Below are 21,649 nucleotides of genomic sequence, written 5' to 3' on the forward strand. Positions count from 1 at the left end.
GTATGCACACTTTCTCACAGAGAGCTATTGCTTTTCAGCATGATTTTCAGTTCCCACGGCATCCCCAAGCCAAGCACCAAAGCACCCAAGTGTACAGTTTTAAATAATGAGACGTAGGGAGTCACAGCCAGTAGAGGACCAGCTTCACTTACCAGGCAGAAAGTAATTCATCTCTTTCTTTCCCCTTTTTAATCATCTATCCCATATTCCTCAACTTTTTGAAGTAGCTCATAGTAAAGCACATGTAAAAAACATTCTCAAAAGAGTATAAAGACAGACACCTACCTCAACTATTAATTATCTTGACTACAGGGAATTTTTACCAATGGTAATTTCCAGCAGTGATCTCAGTGTTGTTTCTTAATTGGTTGCATTGGCTGTTCAGATATACAGAATAAATAAGGAAACAGTCACCTCAGAGTGCCCTCTACGAATCTCTGTTTACTGATCCGGGGATGACTGATCCAGTGTTCCCAGAAAAAAGTTAATTAAGAATAAAAAGCAAGTATGTCTTAGCATTCCCTAGCAGATAACTAATCTCCATTTAACAGCAGGAGATCAGTTACAGTATTTACCTGAAAAAGATTTGTCATTCAGGCCATCAATGAGCTTTTCTGTCAGTCACTTCCAGGCTGTGACTAATCAAAGGTTTATCAGTCTCTTCATTATGGCAGTTTGAGTCACTTACCTGTGATACTGTCTCACTTCCTATAGTGATCTTTACTGAAATCCCTTGTTGGAGTCATCTTCCCACTTCGAACCACTCCTCAAATACCACGTTGAAGGAAATATTGAACAAAGAGAATAAAAGCATGTTCCACTGTGTAAAACCTAAAACTACCCCAAACTCAGAACACAGTGGAGCCTGTGAGTGTGTTATAACGAGGGCCCAGCTACAAAGTTTAAGCAAACCTCAAAATTGCTCACAAGAAAATCCTGACAGACTGTTACCAAGATATTTTTTTAAAAGTGCCCACGCTTAACACCTCCCTCTGCTGAGGACAGCCCTGACAAGCTCTTCTCTACCTTCCTCTATGATATATTATATTTCACATCCATGATACAATTACACATTTCTATAAAGTATTCTTTATAACATCTTTTATTCTCATTTCTGTCCAGCCACTGCTCGTCTGCTACTTCTTTGTAAAGCTGTAAGTCCAGATACCATTTTTTTTCTGTTTCCTTTGTCTTCTCAATGGCAAAGGGAAGGTAGTTGTTTATTTGTATTTACAAAAAAAGGACTATTTCTCATCTGCCCTTTGGAGGGGAGATGGGATAGTTTATGACACTAGCTAGTAAAAAACATTCTCAAAAGAGTATAAAGACAGACACCTACCTCAACTATTAATTATCTTGACTACAGGGAATTTTTACCAATGGTAATTTCCAGCAGTGATCTCAGTGTTGTTTCTTAATTGGTTGCATTGGCTGTTCAGATATACAGAATAAATAAGGAAACAGTCACCTCAGAGTGCCCTCTACGAATCTCTGTTTACTGATCCGGGGATGACTGATCCAGTGTTCCCAGAGAAGCACAAAAAACCTCCCATGTTATCTGACACACCAAAACCAATAAAAGGACAGCTCAATGATTTTGTTGACTTAATATTTTCAGTCTGACAACACAGAAGTTTACAAGGCATTTGTTTATTAACAACTTCCAGGCCATTATAACAAGTATATTAATGAAAATCAGATGTGCTGTCACACAAAATATATTATCCATACAAACAGATTGTGTGTCATTTTATCAGTGCAGAAGATACAACAGAGATTTAGAGAACCAATACATTGTCCTTGGGTACTGATAGCCTTTACTTCTTTTCTATGACCGGTTTTGCTGTTGCTGGTCTGTCTTTACCAGAAGTGTTGGTGCACTTTACGTTCAAGTCTACAGAGAGAAAAAGTGAGTCAAACAACATGCAGTGATAGTCCTGTTAGTGCATTTAAATGTCACAAGAGTAAACAGAAAATAATTAAGGTTGTTTTGTGTCTCACATCTGCGACTCTTTTTCAGGGAATAACTTTCCCCTCTTTCCGCCCTGTCCTGGTTTCTGTTTCCAGCAAAAAAATTTTGAAGAATGCACAACTGACACAAACAATGAAAAAAACAAGCACCACTCTCCCTCACGGAGGCAATAAACTGCATCAGTGCTCTGTAGCTGAACTGCCTCGAACAGAAAGCCCACAAGATTGCGTGAGAGTTTGTTAGAGCCTGGCACCTCTTGCAAGCAGGTCAAGAAAAATCACTAACATCTGTTTCACTCGTGTAAGAAATAGCAAGGAGGACACAAGACACTCATAGCAGTGTCCAGCATGAATAGGTGCCATGGTAGCTGTTGCTGCAGAATCTTTTTCCAGCAGCCCTGTCTTGGCCTCCCCTGATGCCGGGGGAAAATCAGCCCAGGTTCTGAACTTGCTGGGACAGCTTCTCAGGTTGGGCAATTTGCAATATTTTTTCTGATGTCAGTTGGTGAGCGTCTACTCTCAGGACTTTCTTGAGCAAAAGTGTGGGGAACACTCCCTTCTGGCACCTCAGCTTTTCCACCTCAACATAAAACAGAGTAAAATATATAAACTGATGAAAAGGAAATAAATAAAAAGGGTGGGCGTGGAGAGGGACAGTCTCTAAGTTCTGCTCTTGCAGCTCTGGAACTGAAATCAAGCAGCCTGACACTCTTCTGACTTTGCGACAGCAGACATGTGAAAAGCTATCTGAACAGGATTTCTCTCTCATCCCCTTGCCAATCTTTCTCTTCTTCTGCTGAGCATGCTGGGGAATGGGAAGAAGAACGAGAAAAAACTTGATCTGTCCATTTGCTACCAGCACAGAGTTCCCTGAGCAGGGAAAGCAGCAGAAGGAAAAACAAGATACTGAGTACAGCCTGTTGGTTGCTGTGAGACAGCAGGAGATGTGACAGCCTACATCCATTCTTCTTGGGACACGAAAGCAAACACTTTAACTGGCACATAAATACATATTCCACACTCCTGTCTCACCATAGGTTGGAGCTCTGTCCCATCTTCATTGTCCTGGAAATGTCTCATGCTCCTGTGTTTTTGCCCTTCTGTTAACCTGTTACTCTGACTCACAAAGGCCTACAAGGAAAAAAACAGGGTGAGATCATTAGGGAATGAAGATAAAAATACCTGGAAAATGAAGATAATTAGCCGAGGGCTAAGATACTATAGGTGGTTCCCAGCTGGATGACACTGACTGATACTGGGAGGGATTCTGCAGAGGCAGCAAGGGTGATGAATGCAACTGAGAAGGATGAATCAAGAATCTCTCACATCTCCTACTACAGGAATGACAGGAATGAGGACTCTGGCTGTCTGAAATCCCTCAGCCCGTTCTCCACCCACTGCCCTGTATTGTCCTGAGAGCCACAGAGCCTCTCTTACACTCCCAGGCATTTGTAACCTGATTGTAACACAAATGTCCTCGGGTTAAATGCCTTCACGTGCTGGTAAACTCCAAGTTCTTGGCTATGTAAGCAAACCTACTCCCGATCATGCAACAAGGTGAGTAAACCTACTCGTGATCATGCAACGAGGAGGAGTTTGCACGTGCTGTCTTCAGTATTTCCGTACAAGGTTATACAGCCTGCCCTACTAGGAAGACTTCTTACCCCTCTCGGAAGTCCTTTCTTCACCCAAGGTTGTAAGACATGGCTAATTGCAAGGAACTAAGACCAGAGTTAAAGACAAGCAACCACAGAGTTTGGAACTGGAGAAAGGAAAGTATGTTTGCTTCATGAAGAATTGGCTTAAGAAGTATTTTAGCATTTGGCAGAACAGAGGGAGAAGAACACAGGTCAGGGCTTCAGAGTTTTCCATTCAGTAACATATTCCTATTAGGGACATATGCTTAAGTACTGTTCTGACTCAAGGCCAAAGAACATCTATCTACTTTCTTCTATACAAGTGGTTAAGCCTATCTTTGGGCTGCCTTTTTGTTGTTTTTTGTTTTCAATAAAATTCTATGAACCTTACAGAGAATCTAACAGCAACATTAAAAAAAAAAAACAAAACCAGTTCTTCTAACACTGTCCTGAAGAAATCCATCCAGAAGATTCGTATCATATGAGCTATGCTGGCTGCTGAGTTTGTTTTTCATGAATCACTAAGATTTTCTTTGCTGCATGGTTTATGAAGGAAAAGACAGAACTGGCAAAAACAGCATGAAAAGAAAACACATCTGCATCTTCAGATATTCTCTTAATATGAAAGGGACGGTATGTATACATTCAAATGCTTCAGATACAGCTATTAACTAAAACTCTTCATCACTATTAGCCACAAAATGATTCTCCATGGAAATGCTTTTAATAAAATACAGTAATTATGAAGGTAAGGACACAGATCAATCAGCCCAGAGGAAGAACAATTAAATCAAGAGACAGAAGACAGCATTTTGGTGAAGAATATGTATTGGTATGAAGCACAGCAATTTGAGTTTGCGTGAAGTTTGATCAGAACTACAGCATCCATAGGACGTGGATGGTTACCTCACTCGCTGCTGGCAACAAGACGCTCCTTGTTTACTTTCATTCATCGCTGTACAGTAAGTCACAATAAATATAAACATCTAATCTTAGGACATCTCGCAGATCAGCCTCTGCTGCTAGCTCATCTACTTATCAACAACACGTTGAATATATATCTAGTAAGGCCTAAAAAGTCAGCCACTACTCACAGGGTACGATCTAAAAGGCGGCAGCAGATTATAGCTAGCGTACAGGAACCAGAGGAAGCCATCCCCTTCCATTTATAAATTCACATATGATTTCTATTTCTGATCCATCCTGTTGTAAGTGTTGGAAAGGAAATATCACAGGTTCTAGGTTCAAATTGCTAGGTCATGAGGAAAGAAAAGTCCCTAAAAGCTTATCACATTGCTTTTATCACATTTTTCTCTTTTTACCAGCAGCTCCTGATCCACAAAGTATGGCTTCTCTGCAGATCCATCATTTGTTTCCATATCAATAGCGAAGCAAAGGAACATGGCATCTGCTGTCACTTCAAACACCGACAGAAAGCTGTGGGACATCAGATAGGCAAAAAATCCAACCAGCAACAGTGGAACTACCCAAGCTTGCAACTCCCGATGGTAGTTAAATGCCATCAATCCTCCAAAAACAGTAAAACATACAACAAACACCTGCAAAGGGCAGCAAGAGAGAAATGCAGCCTCGGTAATCATTTATAAATGTTTCTTAAAAATAAGAAATCACAGCCCCCCCCATCCCTAAGACAAATACATTACTACCAATATTTTAGCAGCAAATCTCATCTAGGAGATAGCTATCCAGTTTCTGGCACCATGGAGTTGTCACACTCTGTGTTCAATTCAGTGTGTAAATTCGGGAGGGCAGAGGCAATCTTATGCTATGTATCTACCAAAGATTCATTGCAATGGGAACTGTAAGACTGGTGACAAGGACATGACTGTAATACAACTAAATACCTCTGTAAAGACTAAGAAAAGGCTTAAATTCCTCAAACATTATCTTTTCTCCCAACCTTATAGCACTAATAACACTGAGTTTAACCTTATTTACTTCATAAAGTAAATATATATTTTTTTATATATATATATAAAGAAAAGACAATCAAACCCTGATTTTTCACTTCATTCTTATAGAATAGTACTTAACTCTTACCTTCCCTAGAAATAGTATAAAATCTCCAAAACAACTAATGGATGACAGTTTAGCAGAATTCTTTGCCAAAATAAAGACAGCATCCTTTGCTGATGTACAAAAATTTGTCCCATTTATGGCTGCAGTTGTGTATGCATGCTGAAATGAGAGAAGATAATAATGCAGTGAGAAAGACTCTTATAATCTAGATATTACTTCAGCAACATGCAAAGCCTTAAACTCTATTTGGAAATACAGACTTTATGAGTATAGTTATTTCCCATAACATAGCAAGTTTATTTTAAGTGACTATAATAACTATGCTTCTAACTTCAAAGGTTTTTTTCTACATAATTTCCTTCACTCGCAGATGCTAGAATAGTGACTAAATAAATTTCTGAACCCACCTTTATCCAATTTATTTTCAAATACCAAAGTTTTCTACCCTAATTTTTGTGAATGAATACAACACAATTAGCACAAAACACTTCCTCACAAACTATTCAAACTTACTTGCTTATTTGCTGGTAATCTATCTCCAAGACTGCTGGCAAACTATGTAAATGGAACAAAAAAATTATGTACTCATCAAGTCATTTAAAAGTTGACAATTGAAAAGCCTTTACACACGACCCTGAAATGTCTGCTGAACATTACCAGCAGGTCTTATGAGTAGTTTCCCTTGACTCAAAATATTAGAAGGTGACTTATACCACAAAACATTAGTTACATCTGGTAAAGTCAGTAAGAACCTGGAAGTGAAAAAAAAAACCAACCTGGTTTGCTGAATGTGAATTATTCTGGCCTACTGCAAACCACCTCCTGTTCAAAAATCTGTTTTTTCTTACTTATAAATCAAAACATAGAATAGCTTCAGATATCTGAAGGCAGAGAAAATTTATTTTTGCAGAGGCCAGTTTTACCCCATAGCAATTTCCGTAACATGCTTTAATTTAGCATAGCAAAGCTATACTGACATTATCTTAAAATAATACAGGGCAAAAAGAAAGTAAATGCAGTCAAAGGTCTTTTGTTTCTACATTGTGGATATTACTTATTTTTATATATGATGAAGATTTTTTTCTTCATTAGTAAGAAAAAAAGAGTAGAAGGAAACAGTGAAATTCTGTAAATATTGTACTTACATGGTAGCAAATACAGCCACAGATGGAAGAAGTATAAATAAAGATCATGGATTTATTGCCTACTCTAAGAGAAATCAAAGACTCCACTGAACTCTACAGAAACATAGAGTGTCTGCATAAAATCTGAATAAAAATCTGTTCAAAGAAGCAAGTTTGCTTCACTCCTAAATAGGAAAAAAAGCTCTCTGCTAACTTTCATTTCTCCTGGTGCTGCTCCTTTCCCTGGGGAGTGCTGTAAGAGGACCAGCAGAGAGACAGATCCTTTGGCTCGGTCGGGCAGTGACTACAATACCTTTGGCTTCTTGGTTGCCTGCACCTCAGAAAGAGAAGCATCCTTGTTCTCTCTGCCTCACTCAACCCAAGAGGTCTGCAAGCAGCTCGCTGCCATCCCCTGTGAGGAAACTCAGCAGCCAGCAAACTCGTCTACGGCAGCATCAGCCCAGGATGCGGCAGAAGGACTGCTGGCAGTTGGGCGATGCCTGCACCAGCCTTGCTGAGCTACTGTTTCCCCAGGACACAGGTGTAAGGTGTAGGGTAGATGACCTCAAGTCAAGATCCTTCCCTGCCTTCCGTCCGTAGCTGTCACTGCATATTTCACACATGGACAGACCCATCTTTGTATCATGCAGTGAATTAAGGCTGTTTCATCATTCCCACTAACAGACAGGAAATTGAGACACAAAGTGGAAAAGGGGTTTTTATGTTTGTTTCTGTTCTGTAAGAACTAAATTTACAGAACAGATCCTGATCTGGTGAGGTCAGTATAAATTTTGCCAATAAATTAAACAGAGATCCTGTATTCATTATAAATAGCATAAAATGTTCTGTTTTAAAAATTAAAAAGAATGTTGAACATGCATGTGCACTTGTACAAACATTGTTTCCAAACTTAAAACAAATAACCATTTGTTTGCACTCTTGAATTAGCTGCTGTGGTATCTGAGGAATGTGCAACCAAAAGAATTTCTGATATTTATTAACTAGAACAGTTATCTTGGAAATACTGAAAATAATGCTGGAGACTGAATACTACGTGCACAGGGATTTATCATGTTACAAAACAGTTGATAAAAACTAGCATTTATAACAATTCTGACTTCAACAGATAACACAACTATCAACTAGTCATAACACTCAAGCAAGAAAGGCAGCCAAGTAAAAATTAAACATTACAGAAGGAATGAGAATGACACAGAAATGAATTAACGGCTACAAAACTAGTCATTGATGCAGGTAAAGCAAGAATGTTACTAGTACCAGCTGAAGACTTAGCCAAGTGCTCTCTACCTTTTAGCAAAAAAATAATTTCTGAGAAAAAAAAAGCCCAAACATTGGGGGTTTCTTGTACAGCCTGGACTGTGGCTTCACGCACCTTCCTCACAATTCTCACATTTCCCGTGCCATACCCTGATCCCATCCAGCTACATGTCAATCTACACATTCTGACTAAGAAAATACATGTCTAACATTTAAGCAAATGTATGAAACCTAGAGTTGCACACAGAGGAGCTCAAATGATTTCTCATCCTTACCCACCAAAGAACACCTAACACACACAAGCTATTACCAATATTGGCAAATAATTTTGCACTTTGTACTAAGAAGCATAGATATCTCATTAATTTTCCAGTTGCAGGGTATGTGTGACAACCCAATCCCTTTCAAGAAAAGGTAGTTGTGAGGGCTAAGACGGTTGACCACAGTCAGTTAAGAACCTACTATGATTTAGAAACGTGTTATTTCAATGTGCTTTTCTACAGAATGTATTATCTATTCCCATGCACAAAAGCTCTAGTGGACTTGAAAATGCTTGAGAGAAGGGCAGCAGGAATGATCCAAAAGGTATGGAATGTCTTCTGTCTGGGAAACAACCGAGTACACCAGGCTTCTCTGTCTGGAAAAGAGATGACTGAAAGAGGATGCCGTAAGAGGGCTACAAAATCACGAGAAATGCAGAGAGGGTAGGCAGGGTTAGATGGCTTGCTGTTTCTCCCAGAACAAAGACTAGGCAGGGGGAGGACCAGACAAAGTAGTAGGAGCCAAATTTGAAAACAGATGGTATCTCTTCTCACTGTAAGTCTGTAAGCTGTGAACTTCTGGACAAAGGATGCCTTAGCTGCTGAAAGTTCACAGGAGCTCAAGGGAGACTGAGAAAGTTCAGGGAAAAGGGATCCACGAAGAGTTATTCAACACACAGGACATATTCAGCTCAAGTCCTTACACTGAAAACAGATTCAGAAATAGCACAGACACAAGGAAATATACACTCATTCTACCTTAGCATTCACTCACAGCCACTGCTGGAGATGGGATACTGAGCTAGGCGAGACTCAGTACGGCCCAATATAGCTATTATGTTTTTTATCGTTGCTTAATTAGTTGATATTTTACAATGGTAATCTCTGCTATGGTAACAAGCATAATGGCATAGACAACACACCATTGATCAGAAAGCATGGGAGATAGTGGGTCAGGAACAGTCTTCATCCTTACATCAGTAAGTTGGTACTATATCACCACCTTGGTGAAAAAAACAAGCCTCCTCTGGCTTGGAGCCTGGGAACTAGCCACTAGTTTCTCAGTGTCAGGATGAATAAATAAGGAATGTGAATGTTTACATATATCCAAATACCACAGTATGCAAAAAAAACTATTTAAAGAATACATCCTTCTGTGCCTCACAACACAGAATGTCAAGGGTCTTGGAAAAATTGACCTGATAGTTTCATGAGAAAGGCTCTGTGGCTCAGATCCAGGCTGTAAGTTCCCCAACTGTTGAGAATAATCGCTACTTTGTGTAACAGCTGAATTCACTCCTCCATTCTAGGACTTGCTTTAATAAAATGAGATCAGCGAAGAGAGGATTGCCATAGCAACAGAATCTTCTTTTAAAAAAAAGAGGCAGGAGACCTGCTAGTCTCACATCTCACTACAGCTTTTTCTGGTCTTCTGGTAAAATATTTTCAGCCTGCTCTAATTTTGTTGCTGCCAACTCTCTTAGGGGCTGCCCCGGTTACCTACACCCACTGCAACGCTGTGTGGCTCAGGCTGAACTTTGATGTGTCTTAGCTCACAAGTGTCACAGCTGCCAGCGGAATCCCTTCAGAAAACAAAATCCAGTGGTAGCAAGAAGTAATGACATTTCTGTGGCTGCTGTACAGCAGTCACTGACCCAGCGAGAAAGCTCTATGTTATCTCTAAGATAGTAGTGGGGAATTAGAGCAATGTGGGCCTGTAAGGCTCTGCTGAAGAGATGAGGACATGTAAGGCTGGAAGGGACTTTCAGCCACTCCGGTCCCTGGCTATTTCAGATTAGCACATTATACAATTTCTTCTCGTAAGTGGAAAGTTCCCTCTTTACACTACTTAGGGCTTTTCCCTCTCCCAGCCCTTACATTTGGAGCTACTCCAGACAGTTGTCCCTCTGGTCCTTGGGAATCTTATTCCAACTTCCAGACAAGATTTACTCATGAACAGTTTACATGTACTCATTCTCCTGCTGATCGTGTCTTGGCTCTTATCCTTACTTCCCTGCTCTTTCTCTTCTTGATACACTCACAGACAGTTAAAGGGCTTGCTCTTATCATTCATTTGTCAAAGAAGACACATCAGATTATTCCCCCCTCCCTTAAGCCTGATCACCTAACCAGCAACTTGTACAATGGCAAGGACTGAATCTGCCCTTTCTGCAGCCTTGTTAAGTAAAGGCTATTGTCCAGTGGTTGACAAACACACACAGAATATCCTGCTTCCAACGAATAATCACACAGCTAATACAGAAATGGTTACTTTTTATTCTTAGGCTAATTACTATCTGTAAGAAACCCTTCAATAGCCTCCCAAATTTTCCTAACCAGTCCAACAATCACAACTTTCCTTTATTTCTGTTCCATCTTATATCTGCAATCATCTACCCCCTCCCTGGCTGTCATCCACTGGGTAGGGCCAACACAACTTTCTCCTCGGAGGGTAGTTGGGCGTCCTTTCCTGCTACACCTGGGCTCCATTACAACCACAGGGGCCGGACCACAGGGATCCCGCTTTAAGTGCCCACTGCATCATGATTACATCATTACTGGAGCTGCTTACAGTGGTTTCTGTGGTTAGTGCGACAATGTTCTCATTTGGGATTCCTGAAATAAAATCAAGCTGAATATTTCCAGAGAGCTGTTCATAAACTGCTCTGCTTAAAAGCACTGAAATATTGGTCACTTGCTTCATTGTCTTTTTTTTTAATGGGTAGGGAAGAGGAGAAAGGTACCAAAACAAGAATTAGTCAGCCTTGTTCATCTCTATCCCCTACATAGTTCACTCTACACAGCAAGTAAAGACCTAAGGAATTTTATTTCCCGTTACGGCACACACAAAGCCTATACAGGGAAAACAAACAGTTAAAATATGATTTCACTGAAGATGAACATATTGGCCAACTGTATTTTCAAGAAGACTGAAAATTTACCTTATCATCTACAAGCAATTTTGCCAGTAGCATTAAACAGAATTATTTTTGGGAGGAAAAAGAAGTATTTGATGGAGTGAAGCACAATGTGTTTGGCAGAGCAGAGAACTGTACTTACATTAGCATGCATGAATTTTGGTTTTATCTAGGTCACCTCTCCTCAAGGCTTTTAACTGCAACCTCCTGACAGGCTTCCATCCAAAGTTTAAGAGACAACCAAGTGCCACGGATAAACGACCATGAGACAGACTTGCTTCTGATTTTTCACACTAGATAGTTGCTGGCTTTCAGTATCAGTGTAGGCTCTCAGTACCAGTAAAATGCAGGCTAGCACTCTGCCAGAATCCGTAATGGCTACCACAGGGCCCAGAAGGCTACACTGCAAGTAACTGTGCTGATGAAAATAAAGAAACCACATACTGCCCAGCAACTCCTTCAAAAATCCATGTGCTGCACTGTGGAGTGGTTGCTTGCCAACTGGCTGTAGATGAACCAAAGCAGACACAGGAAAGCAAAATTATCCTGAAAATAGGTATATTGTTTAAAAAAAAAAAAAGGGCACTGCAACAAGTCTGTAAAGGAAAAAAGACCAAACACCCAAACAAGCACTTTGATGTACCAGAATTAAGACTGCCACTACAATTCAAGAAAGCAGGAGACAGACGGACCTTGTAGCTCCCAAACCACATATTCTTCTTACGGAAGAGAAACTTCATTCTCTCAGATTTTACTTGATATTATTTAATATGTTTATCTGGAACACACTGAGACCATCAGAGCCAGAAGATGAAAAATCTGTGGTAATTCTGACAAGTGTTGGCAAACAGAACTGTCAAGTAAGGATAATGACTTTATATACACAAAGCACTTTTCATCCAGATAGAACCCAGAGTGCTTTACAATTGTTACTAATGGATTATACACACACATGAATCACTTTGCCCATGACTGAAATGGAACAGCTTAAGGAGTGAACTGTTTAACAGCACATAGCAACACTACACCACAGTTTAGCACAAGATCCAGTTGCAAATCCAAGAGAAATTTAGGAAAGCAGAATGTAATTATCCACATTGCAATCTGCACAGGATGCTGGGCTTACATTACCCCTCCTCCACCAACTGGAAATAATGGTAACTGTCAGCATCTAGTGCAGCACTGTCACAATGGGAGGGTGACAGGGTACCTTTTTGTTCCTGTTTCAGTTAAGTTCCAGGAGAGCTGAATAAAATTTAGCTGAGCCTGCAGAGAATGAGTCCATGCAACTATCAAAGTCAGCGTTATCCTATCTGAAAGATGGCACCTCAGCCCAAAAAGTACTCTTTGATAACATAAAAGAGCACTTGGCTGGTACTGCGTGGGATGAAAGAAGCTCATACTCCATCACCAGTGTTAATTCCTCCAGCACCTGTTTCTTATCTGCAGGTCCCCCACGGGAACAAATAAGGGACTTTGTTTAATCCCGATTAAACTTGTGGATGAAGGAGAGGAAGGAATTCGTAAATAATCTAAGCAATATAACGACAGGTTGAAGAAAATAAAGCAGAAGTGATGGAGAAGGTTTTGGTTTGGTTTGGTTTTCAAAGATTCAGGTAATGACAGACATTGCTACAGTGAAACTAATACTAGAATAAAAGGCAAAAATTTAATATGGAAATCAGCTTTGGATCCACATTTGTAACAGCTGTTCCACATTTCAGTAATTTCAACTCACATAAAAATCAAAATCCAAACTAAAAAATGCTTTCAAAATGTTAGAAACATAGATACAAGCAATTTTTAATCCCTATCAAGCCTATTCTCAAGTCCATGTTCAACACTCATGTGAAATATCAAGGCTGTACCCAGCAGCTTTCACCGATCTCAGGAAAAGCTTTGAAGAGTTCAGTACTTCTCTTAATCATGCCATATATTAAGCAGCTAAAAACTGCAGACTTGGTTTTTTTTCCCTTTCCTTCCTTTTTTACATTTGGCTGCAGATTTTACAAAATTGAAGAAATAGATTTGAATACATCATTTATAGCAAAGAAAGAAAAATAGATACTTTAATTACCTATGAAATAATTTGAGACCAATGTTACCTCTTCGTAGAGATAAAATTTCTGTTAAAATCTTACAAAGTGTTCTGGCTTTTCTTCTCCTCCAATCCTCACCCAAATTGCCCTGGATTTGAAACACGTGGAACGCCATAATCTTCGCTAATAAGATGTTCAAATAATTATCTAACAGCAAACACAGTATTATGATCATTAGGTTAAAACCCACAACTCGCATGAAAACAGAAATTTGCCTAAAATAGATTAAGAAACAGGAAATCTTTTCAGGGGACAAAAGCTACAACAGAACCTTCTGAAACAAAAGGAAGAACATTATAGTAATTAATTCTCCTTTAACAAACACATAGCATTACAACAGCTGGAGAAAGTAAACACTAGGATGCTGGATATCTCTTTGAAAGGCAGGAAGCCAAGGGGAAAGGGTGACTACAAATGGAAAGCCTGGAGCGAAAATGAACTTTGAGATTCCTCACCAAGTCAGTAACCATAAGATCTACCTAAAAATTTAAGTCTGGAAAATTCATCATCTAGAACCAGAGATTTCACTGCACAAGTATTTAATCCAGGCTGAACTAAGTGAAAAACTTTCTCTTTGTAGTTGGCCAAGATTGTTTAATTTATGCATGTGCTTTAGAGAAGTCAGACCTTTATCAGAATTGTCTTGATTACTTCACTACAGCTTCAGCAAAGAGAATAAAGAATACAGAAGTAGGAGAGTTAGGAATCAGCATGAACATCTGATTCACTTTCACATTAAGAACACTGCAGTTACCAGAAATAACAAAAGGGGACAGACAAAGGGAAATATTAACTATTTACAGTGACGTATATAGAGTTAGAAAACAAATGGAGAAAAGGATCAGGGCAGATAAAGTAGGAGTCAAGTATCTGAAAAACTGCTGCATGTCAGAAAACATCCACTCCCAATAAAAACACCTCTAAAACAAAACTACTAATAAAACAAAGATGTCTTTCAAAGAAAAAAATATCATATCATCTGGCTTTTTCATTATATATCATATTCCCAGATATATTGATAACGGAAATCAGCCAGGAGTTCAAGTTTCTTCATTCAGGACTTCCAGGTGGAAAACACTGTAGCTAGTTTAATGACAAATCTTCATGTGCACCTCTTTACTTCTCCATCGCTTCCTTCCTTCCACCTGGACCCTCCGTATTTCAGTAGTCTGGCTGGCACAACTCAACAAAACGTTAAGTCTTCTTACCTTCAGAAATAGCAAATGACCCTCTGAAAGGGATATCTCAAGCTGTTTTAACAAGTTTTCTAGAATCTCGCACCCTGCATGTTTGCCAATTCCCTGTTTCTTTGCAACAAGCTCCACCTACACTTGAAGACTTTTTTGTTTGTTTCATTTAGGTGGCCAGCAGGAAGCTTTGGCTTGTGTGCACTGGATTTGTTTTAGTTGTGCTAAATGGAGCTTGCACATACACATGGTTTCCCAACTAGGTATGCAGATGCTTGAGTAACAGAGAGACGATAGTGTACCTGGTTAAAGTATCTTAAGCAACTTTCCTGGCACCAAAAGCAGCAGAAACAGCACTTGAACAGGCACTTTGCACATGCACTCTCCTGCAATAAAATGAAATGCTTGATTACTGGACACAGAAGAAGACTAAAACAAAACTGTCATTTCAGAAAAACTTGTTCTTCAGGTGACTGACTCTTCTAACAAAGCCTTCACTTAGGCAGCAGACATTTCCTTTTAGATAATAAGCAATGGTTCTAATGCCAACCGTTCAGTATTAATAACTGATGAGCCAAATATATTTTTTTTTTCTTCCTGTCGATGGAAGATTCTTTTCTGGGAAAAGAAAATAAGTGCTGCAAGCAGCTTTGTAAACTAACAGCTGCTCGGAGAACAAATCAGGCAGGCAAGTTCAGTAACCCTTACAGTACTTTGCAGTGATTAGCACGTACACCAATAGATCTTTAACTTTTTTGTTTATCAAAAAATCTTCACAGTTCTGAAATGAATGGTAGTCTAATGAACACAAATAAAAGAATGGGTAGAAGGACTTGTATGAAGACTCAAAGCACACATTCATTTTTCAAGACAGGATAAAACCCATGTATTAGACCAACCATATATCATCGATCTATACTAATTTCATACTAAAACAAGAGCAGAAAAGCTAAGTGTTTGTTCCCTCACCCCATCTCCAACACATCATAAGCTCAGAACTGTTCATCATACAAAGATTTTACCAAGCAAGACAAGCAAAAGACATCTTAGTAGCCGTGGTAGCCTTCCATATTTAATTGACTGTTTTTCTTAGCAATAGCTGAGTCTTTTTAACCTCCTTTTTTCAGTGGTCAGAATGTTTTTGTTTCGGAAAGCAGAGCTCTTCCAGTCACTCAGTTCCCCATAACTACCACTGGCTGTGCAGAAACCATGAACCTCCCCAAGTTTTTCCTAAGAAGTTCTTGGAAATATTCCAGGAATAGTTCCTCTAAAACGATGACTGTACATGCAAACCCCTGACAGCAGAGAAATAATTTGATCTTGCTGTGTATTGCTGGAAAGCTGATTTTACTAAAACAGTATTAATCTCAGTAAGTACTATTTATTAAAAACCCAGAGCAAGGGACTTCAACAGCAATCTCCTTTCTGAGTCTGCTTGAAGACTGCTGTGTAGCAAACGTCTGTAAATTTACCGGCAAGCTTGCAGACCTCTGGCTTTTCCTCCTGTTCACAGAAAACAGCAGCACTTTTTTTGCAAGGACGGTAAAGTCTGGGTAAGCTCTACAAGAACACAGCATCACTCTTCCAATCTGTAGTACCACTACTCTGACCTTCTACGGAGAGAACCTCAATGGAAAGAGGCCATAGCCTGTCTTTTCTGCCATGGGAAGGAGCAAGGTTACTCTGAGTGGGGGGGAATCTTCTGTGGAGTGGGGTCACAGGCTGGTCTGAGCACTATATAGCCTCTTTAGGAGCAATTACAATTATGAGTCGTGTTATATCCTCAGCTGAATGCTTGGCAACTGGACCCAAAGGAGCTTCTAGCACACTGCTATAGACACAAATAATCTTTCTTTGCTACTTAAATTTTCTACAGCTATTCAGTTACAAACTCATGTATCCAACCAGTCCACTTACTCTGTTTCCTCTAGAGGCTGAAAATACTCTCTTTTCAGCACAACTCATCACAATCATCATCTTTACTTAAAGTTCTCAGTTGATCCAATTCACCAAGTTTTAAAGCAAAAGGTTTCACAAGAAACTGACATAATCCCAGTCACTTACACATCTTTAAAGTATCCTATTACACGGAGCTTTTAAGTATTCACAAACTGCACTCCACACACACAGGTATCAGAAATGGTCAATGCAAATATCTCGTCATAATTACACACAATATGCTTCAAGACCAAGGTAAACTCTAGAGGAAAAGACCTACATCTAAAAACTTCGCCTAAATCTTCCACTAAAAACAGAGCTGTGCTGTCATGACAGCCCCCTCTCCTTGCCAAAGTACTAGAACTATCTGCAATGGTATATTTCTAGCAGAAGATGTGAACATGCATCAGAGACAGAAAGAAGTCAAGCAACAACCCAAGCAGCTTAGCTATATTTCTTTTTTGTATCTTAAAAGATGCGGTTTGCATCCTACACAGATCTCTGGAATAGTTTTTATTTCATACATTCTTTCTATAAACTCGTGACAAGGCAGATGAAATCTTTTCTAGAAGGTATTTTCACATGCAACAATAATGTAATTACTTGCCTTTGTTTTTTTAAAAATTATGATGCAAAAATTTTAAACAGGACATTCTACCAAAATTTCCCTTTATCCTTCATAAAAACCTTCATATATGAAAACCCTAAATAAAGGTGGTTTTTAATGTTGGTGTTTTCTGCTTTTAAAAATATTGGAGTTGGGAGGGAAAAAAAAAGGAAGCACATGAGAAAAGATTTCTTAATTAAGATAATGGGATAAAAGATAACATTCATATCATATCATATCATATCATATCATCTATTTTTAAGCAAGAATTAAATTCTTTACCTTTTTTTTTTCCATTACTCTCACTTTTTAAATACCATTTTTAAAGTATTGCAGAAGTACATACCTACCTTTTGTTTTAGGATACTATAAAGGTACGAGAGAACAACCCTCGGTATTCTCAGTATTGTGATTAGAAATGAGCCTTTTACAGCAGTTCCTAGATGATAGCAAAAAAGAACTGATATAGAAGACAGGATTGGGTGAGCTGGTGGGCTGTTTTTATTTCTAGAAAGAAAAACAAACAATTTAAAAATGTTTTAGAAACTTGCTTAAGAATATATACATTGTATCTTTTCAGAATTGAAAATGTAAATAATTAAGCTGGTATCTCCTTTCCCACTTGAATAACTCCAGTTTTCCTATGGAATTCATCTGAATGTTTGCATTAGTCCAAAGGAAAGCAGCCAAGTTTATAACTTTTATTGGATCAGTTTAGTTCTTAAGCAATGACTGTTTCAATGGAAAACTATCTAGAAAAAAACTAGAATGGAAAATACCAGAAGTGAACAACAGCTAAGAATACTTCCTTGAATGCTGCTCCCCGGTTTCTGTCACATCTCTTATTCTCCTCAACTTTTTATTTGACTGCTGTTTCTGCAAGACTTTAGTCTCAAAGGATAAATCTGCTACTTCTGCTTAAGTGTTAAAATTAAAACTAGAAAAAATATCACAATCTCTCCCATGTAAAAATGAGATCTATTATTTACTTTTATTGTTGCAGTTTGTTTTAAATCTTGTTCAGATAATTCATACTTTTTTTTTTCATAGAACAAGCTTTATTTTGGGGATACACAAAAAAAGCAATATCATACTATATGCTTAGAATTATAATTTGGCCTAAAAAACTTGTAATTTTGCTGCACACTAACCTGTACTGTTTTGGAGAAATAATGTGTTTCCCAAAATCAAAAAGGAAAGAGAAAAGAATGGCCTAAATACAAGTTTTATTTTCTTGGTTCCTTTCTAAAGGTCAGTGTAACGTCAATCATTTACAGAGAGCAGTATGACACAGCTCTCAAGAATTTATATGAAAACTAGGAAATGAATTTAAAGCCACTTCCCCACCTCTCTTCAAATGTTGTTAAAAAAAATCAATAAAATTAACACTATAAATACATTCCAGAAGTGTTTCAGAGGATAAAAAAACTCCACAGTGACCAATAGTCAGAAAAAGCCCTTCTACAAAGCAAATCCCAAGCAACTGGCCCAACCCTGAAAAATTTACTTGGACAACAGAACCAGCAGCAGTTTCACTAAGTACTTAAGTAACAATCAGTCCTTATATGAAATAAGGTGTCCTATTTTCCTAAGTGATTCCTAAGTTTGCACAAGAAACTAAAAAACAAAAAGGCAGTTATAAAAGAGTGACTGGTCGGGCTAAAAAGTTCTCTATATTTTTATAAAATCCTCACTTCAGGAAGGATTCAAATCATACACATTACATCAAGATAGGCAACACAGTTCTGCAAAGATCTTGAAGGTATCATTGCAGCTCATTCAAAACACTTAATACTTTGCAGCTGAGAAGTTGTATTTAAATATGTGAATATACCACATTATTTTAAATAGGAAATTCCAGAAAAGCAGTTTCCACATTTATTATTTTTGGTCTTACAACTAGGGGAACAGTTTGGGGGACAGTGGAATTTTATACTGAATAAGTCAGGGGTTTTTTTAAGTTATCAGGTTTCTGTCTTAGAAACATACATTGCAATACAGATGAGTTATTCGACCCATATAGGACCATTATTTCCTTTTCCCTCATATACAACCTTACATATGACAGTCTCAGTCAGACCTCAGGATATAAAAGACTAAGTTTCTGCAAATTAAATGCTAGCCAAGCATACAGAAAGGACAAAGCTTACTTTTGTGTTAATAATTTATTTGCAACTGAAGAGAAAAATGAACAAGGGGTTTGATATTTTTTTAACAGAACTCATTAAAGAGCTGGAACATCAAAATTTGGATGCTTTTCCACACGTTCTTTTCCTAGTAAAAGAACTCTCAGAAGAACGGGGTCTGACAAGGTTTCTTGCTTTGCTTCCAAATAGATTAGAAAAAAAGAGCAGAATTTCCTTGTAATTCTGGCTTTGGGTAGGAAACACCAGAAAATGGCTAACTAAACACAACAAGTGATGCTTGTGACTCCAAACGAGCTCAAGATGAGCTCAGCCATCCACCTACACCCAATTACCTTTAAGGGTGAAGTTTCTCCCAGCTCTGTACATTACATGCCTGCAATCCTGAAATGACTTCAGCACAAGCCTACAGTCAGCTACAAGCATACGGTTTTGTACGCAGTTCATACTGTTCTGTGAATTCTGTATGTGTAAGAGTCCACTGCCTGCACACAAGGTATTGGGCAAAAACAGGAACCTGCCTCATAAAACTGGTTACAGGACTGAGCAGGGCCAAAACTTGCTTTACTTCTTTGGTATTCTTATTTTATATTACCACAGGATTGTTTGATTTACACAGAACTCTACTATTCCAAAATCCTGTGAACCTGTACTCAATACCGCACCATCTTTTAACAATTTCCTTTCTTCACTGCTGCCAATCGTCTTTATTTTCTTGTGAGCTCTGTGACATTCGATATCTTTCTTAAGACCAAGTGCCTTGAATCAAATGATCACACATGCACCCCAGCTTTCATTTTAAAACTTTTTCTGTGTGAAGGAAAAAATGTAATCTTGACACACCCAAAAGGCACAGACATTTGAAAGATGAAAAAAAAAAAAAAAGCATTGATTTAAAAGCCTGCTCCTCCTTTTAGAGCTTTAGTTTCCCTCACTTCTGCCTCATCTCTTTCAAAGACTGCCTAAAAAGAGATTTAGTGTAAAATACTCTAGAAGTGTTAAGGAATGAATCACATATTTCTCAAGTAAATACGAACCTCGGTTTTTAAACAAATACAATAAATTACAAGATTTGTAATAAAAGAGACATTATGGTACTTTCAGAGAACATAGACTGCACTTCCAGACACCCTTTTACCTGCTCTCAAAACCACAAGGGACAGCTGATCACTCTTTTACATGGCTTAGGTCAAGTATGTAAGCAGGGCAAAGGATGCTCTTAAATATTGCAGATGTATCTGAAAAGGGAAGAGGAATCCTTTAAAATTTTTTTCCTAGTTCATCTCTTGATGACTTTGGTGCGAATCCATAAATCTGGACTCTTTACTTACTGGGAGATATACATACTTCACCTCTCACTGAGTCTATCGGAAGCTGTTCTGCAGAACACCTTAGAGACAAGTGGAAAACCCCAATCCTGCTAATGCTTACAGACTACCTTAATTTCAACCTTGTGTAGTGACATAGATGCACTGGAGTAACTGAATATAACTGAAACAGGGACAGGACAGCAGAGCCTCTGACATGGGTCAAGTTCCCATGCCAGCTTCATGGGAATTTATCTTGGGAACCATCTGGCTGAAAAGGTAAATACGCATGTAACACCTAAGCACATTAAGATGAAAATAAACTCTCACATGAAACAGCAACAATAACAAAGAAGGTTTTCTAAAAGACTGCGTCCTCTTCACAAGTTATAGAAGGTAATCATTAAGCAAAAAAGTTCTATTTATTTTATTTAATTAATAAAATCTTCCATGTATTCATGTTTCATCTGAAATAAAAGATGACAAAATCCATTTTCAGAGATGGTACTACAGGTCAAACATGTCACCTGTAAAGCTAATACAGCTGAAATAACCCCCTGCCCTCCCTGTTTGCAATTCCACTGTGACTGTTGGCCACATAGCACTTTGCAGCTTGTGCTGTGGAAGGAGATTTCCGCAGGGAAAGGCTGTGCCATTTCCTCACAGCATTTACAAGCCAAGAAAAAAGCCTCTCTATGAGGTATCATAAACAAACTCTTGTGACATGTCTTTATGATGCTGCCCCAGGGAATACATTAAAAACACACAGTAGACAAGCTCAGAATTGCTGGAACAGCTTGAGATAACCCTTGCCCTTGATGGTGCGACTGCTCTTGCAGCTAACCAACCTCTGCCCATTCCTGCACTGTGTGCTCCCATTCCAGCTCAGATCTGTCCTGACAGCCTAAAAGCCAGGAAGAGGGATCACCACCACAGAAAAATTGCATTTCCCCTTCCAAGCCCAGCTCTCTCAACAGAGTACATGTCACCTGGCAAGCAAGAGGAGAGCTTGACAGTAGATGTACAAAATGATTTCATTACAACTGGGTGCAGGAACCTTCTGTACTCTGCGGCCAGTTCCTGCAGGAGTAAAAAATAGCTGTAAAGTGGAAGACACTAATAGAGTAGTAAATGTCATC

At 38.7% G+C, this 21,649-nt stretch overlaps 1 protein-coding gene across 2 annotated transcripts in view; it reads right to left on the reverse strand.

Annotated features, from left to right (window-relative positions):
* Positions 1–1,629: 1,629 nt before the first annotated feature.
* SLC44A3 (solute carrier family 44 member 3) overlaps positions 1,630–21,649 on the reverse strand; it is a 41,534-nt gene continuing 21,514 nt past the window's right edge. For both annotated transcript variants that reach the window (XM_054072654.1, XM_054072652.1), the window contains exons 11-16: positions 17,410–17,566; positions 14,817–14,900; positions 5,670–5,807; positions 4,931–5,167; positions 3,004–3,102; positions 1,630–1,894 (exon numbers count right to left, since the gene is read on the reverse strand). In XM_054072654.1, coding sequence (XP_053928629.1) covers positions 1,889–1,894; positions 3,004–3,102; positions 4,931–5,167; positions 5,670–5,807; positions 14,817–14,900; positions 17,410–17,566 — 721 coding nt within the window. In that variant the 3' untranslated portion in view covers positions 1,630–1,888. The remainder of the gene's footprint in view (positions 1,895–3,003; positions 3,103–4,930; positions 5,168–5,669; positions 5,808–14,816; positions 14,901–17,409; positions 17,567–21,649) is intronic.

This window comes from Cuculus canorus, chromosome 8, assembly GCF_017976375.1.
Source record: "Cuculus canorus isolate bCucCan1 chromosome 8, bCucCan1.pri, whole genome shotgun sequence".
NCBI classification, from domain to species: Eukaryota; Metazoa; Chordata; class Aves; order Cuculiformes; family Cuculidae; genus Cuculus; species Cuculus canorus.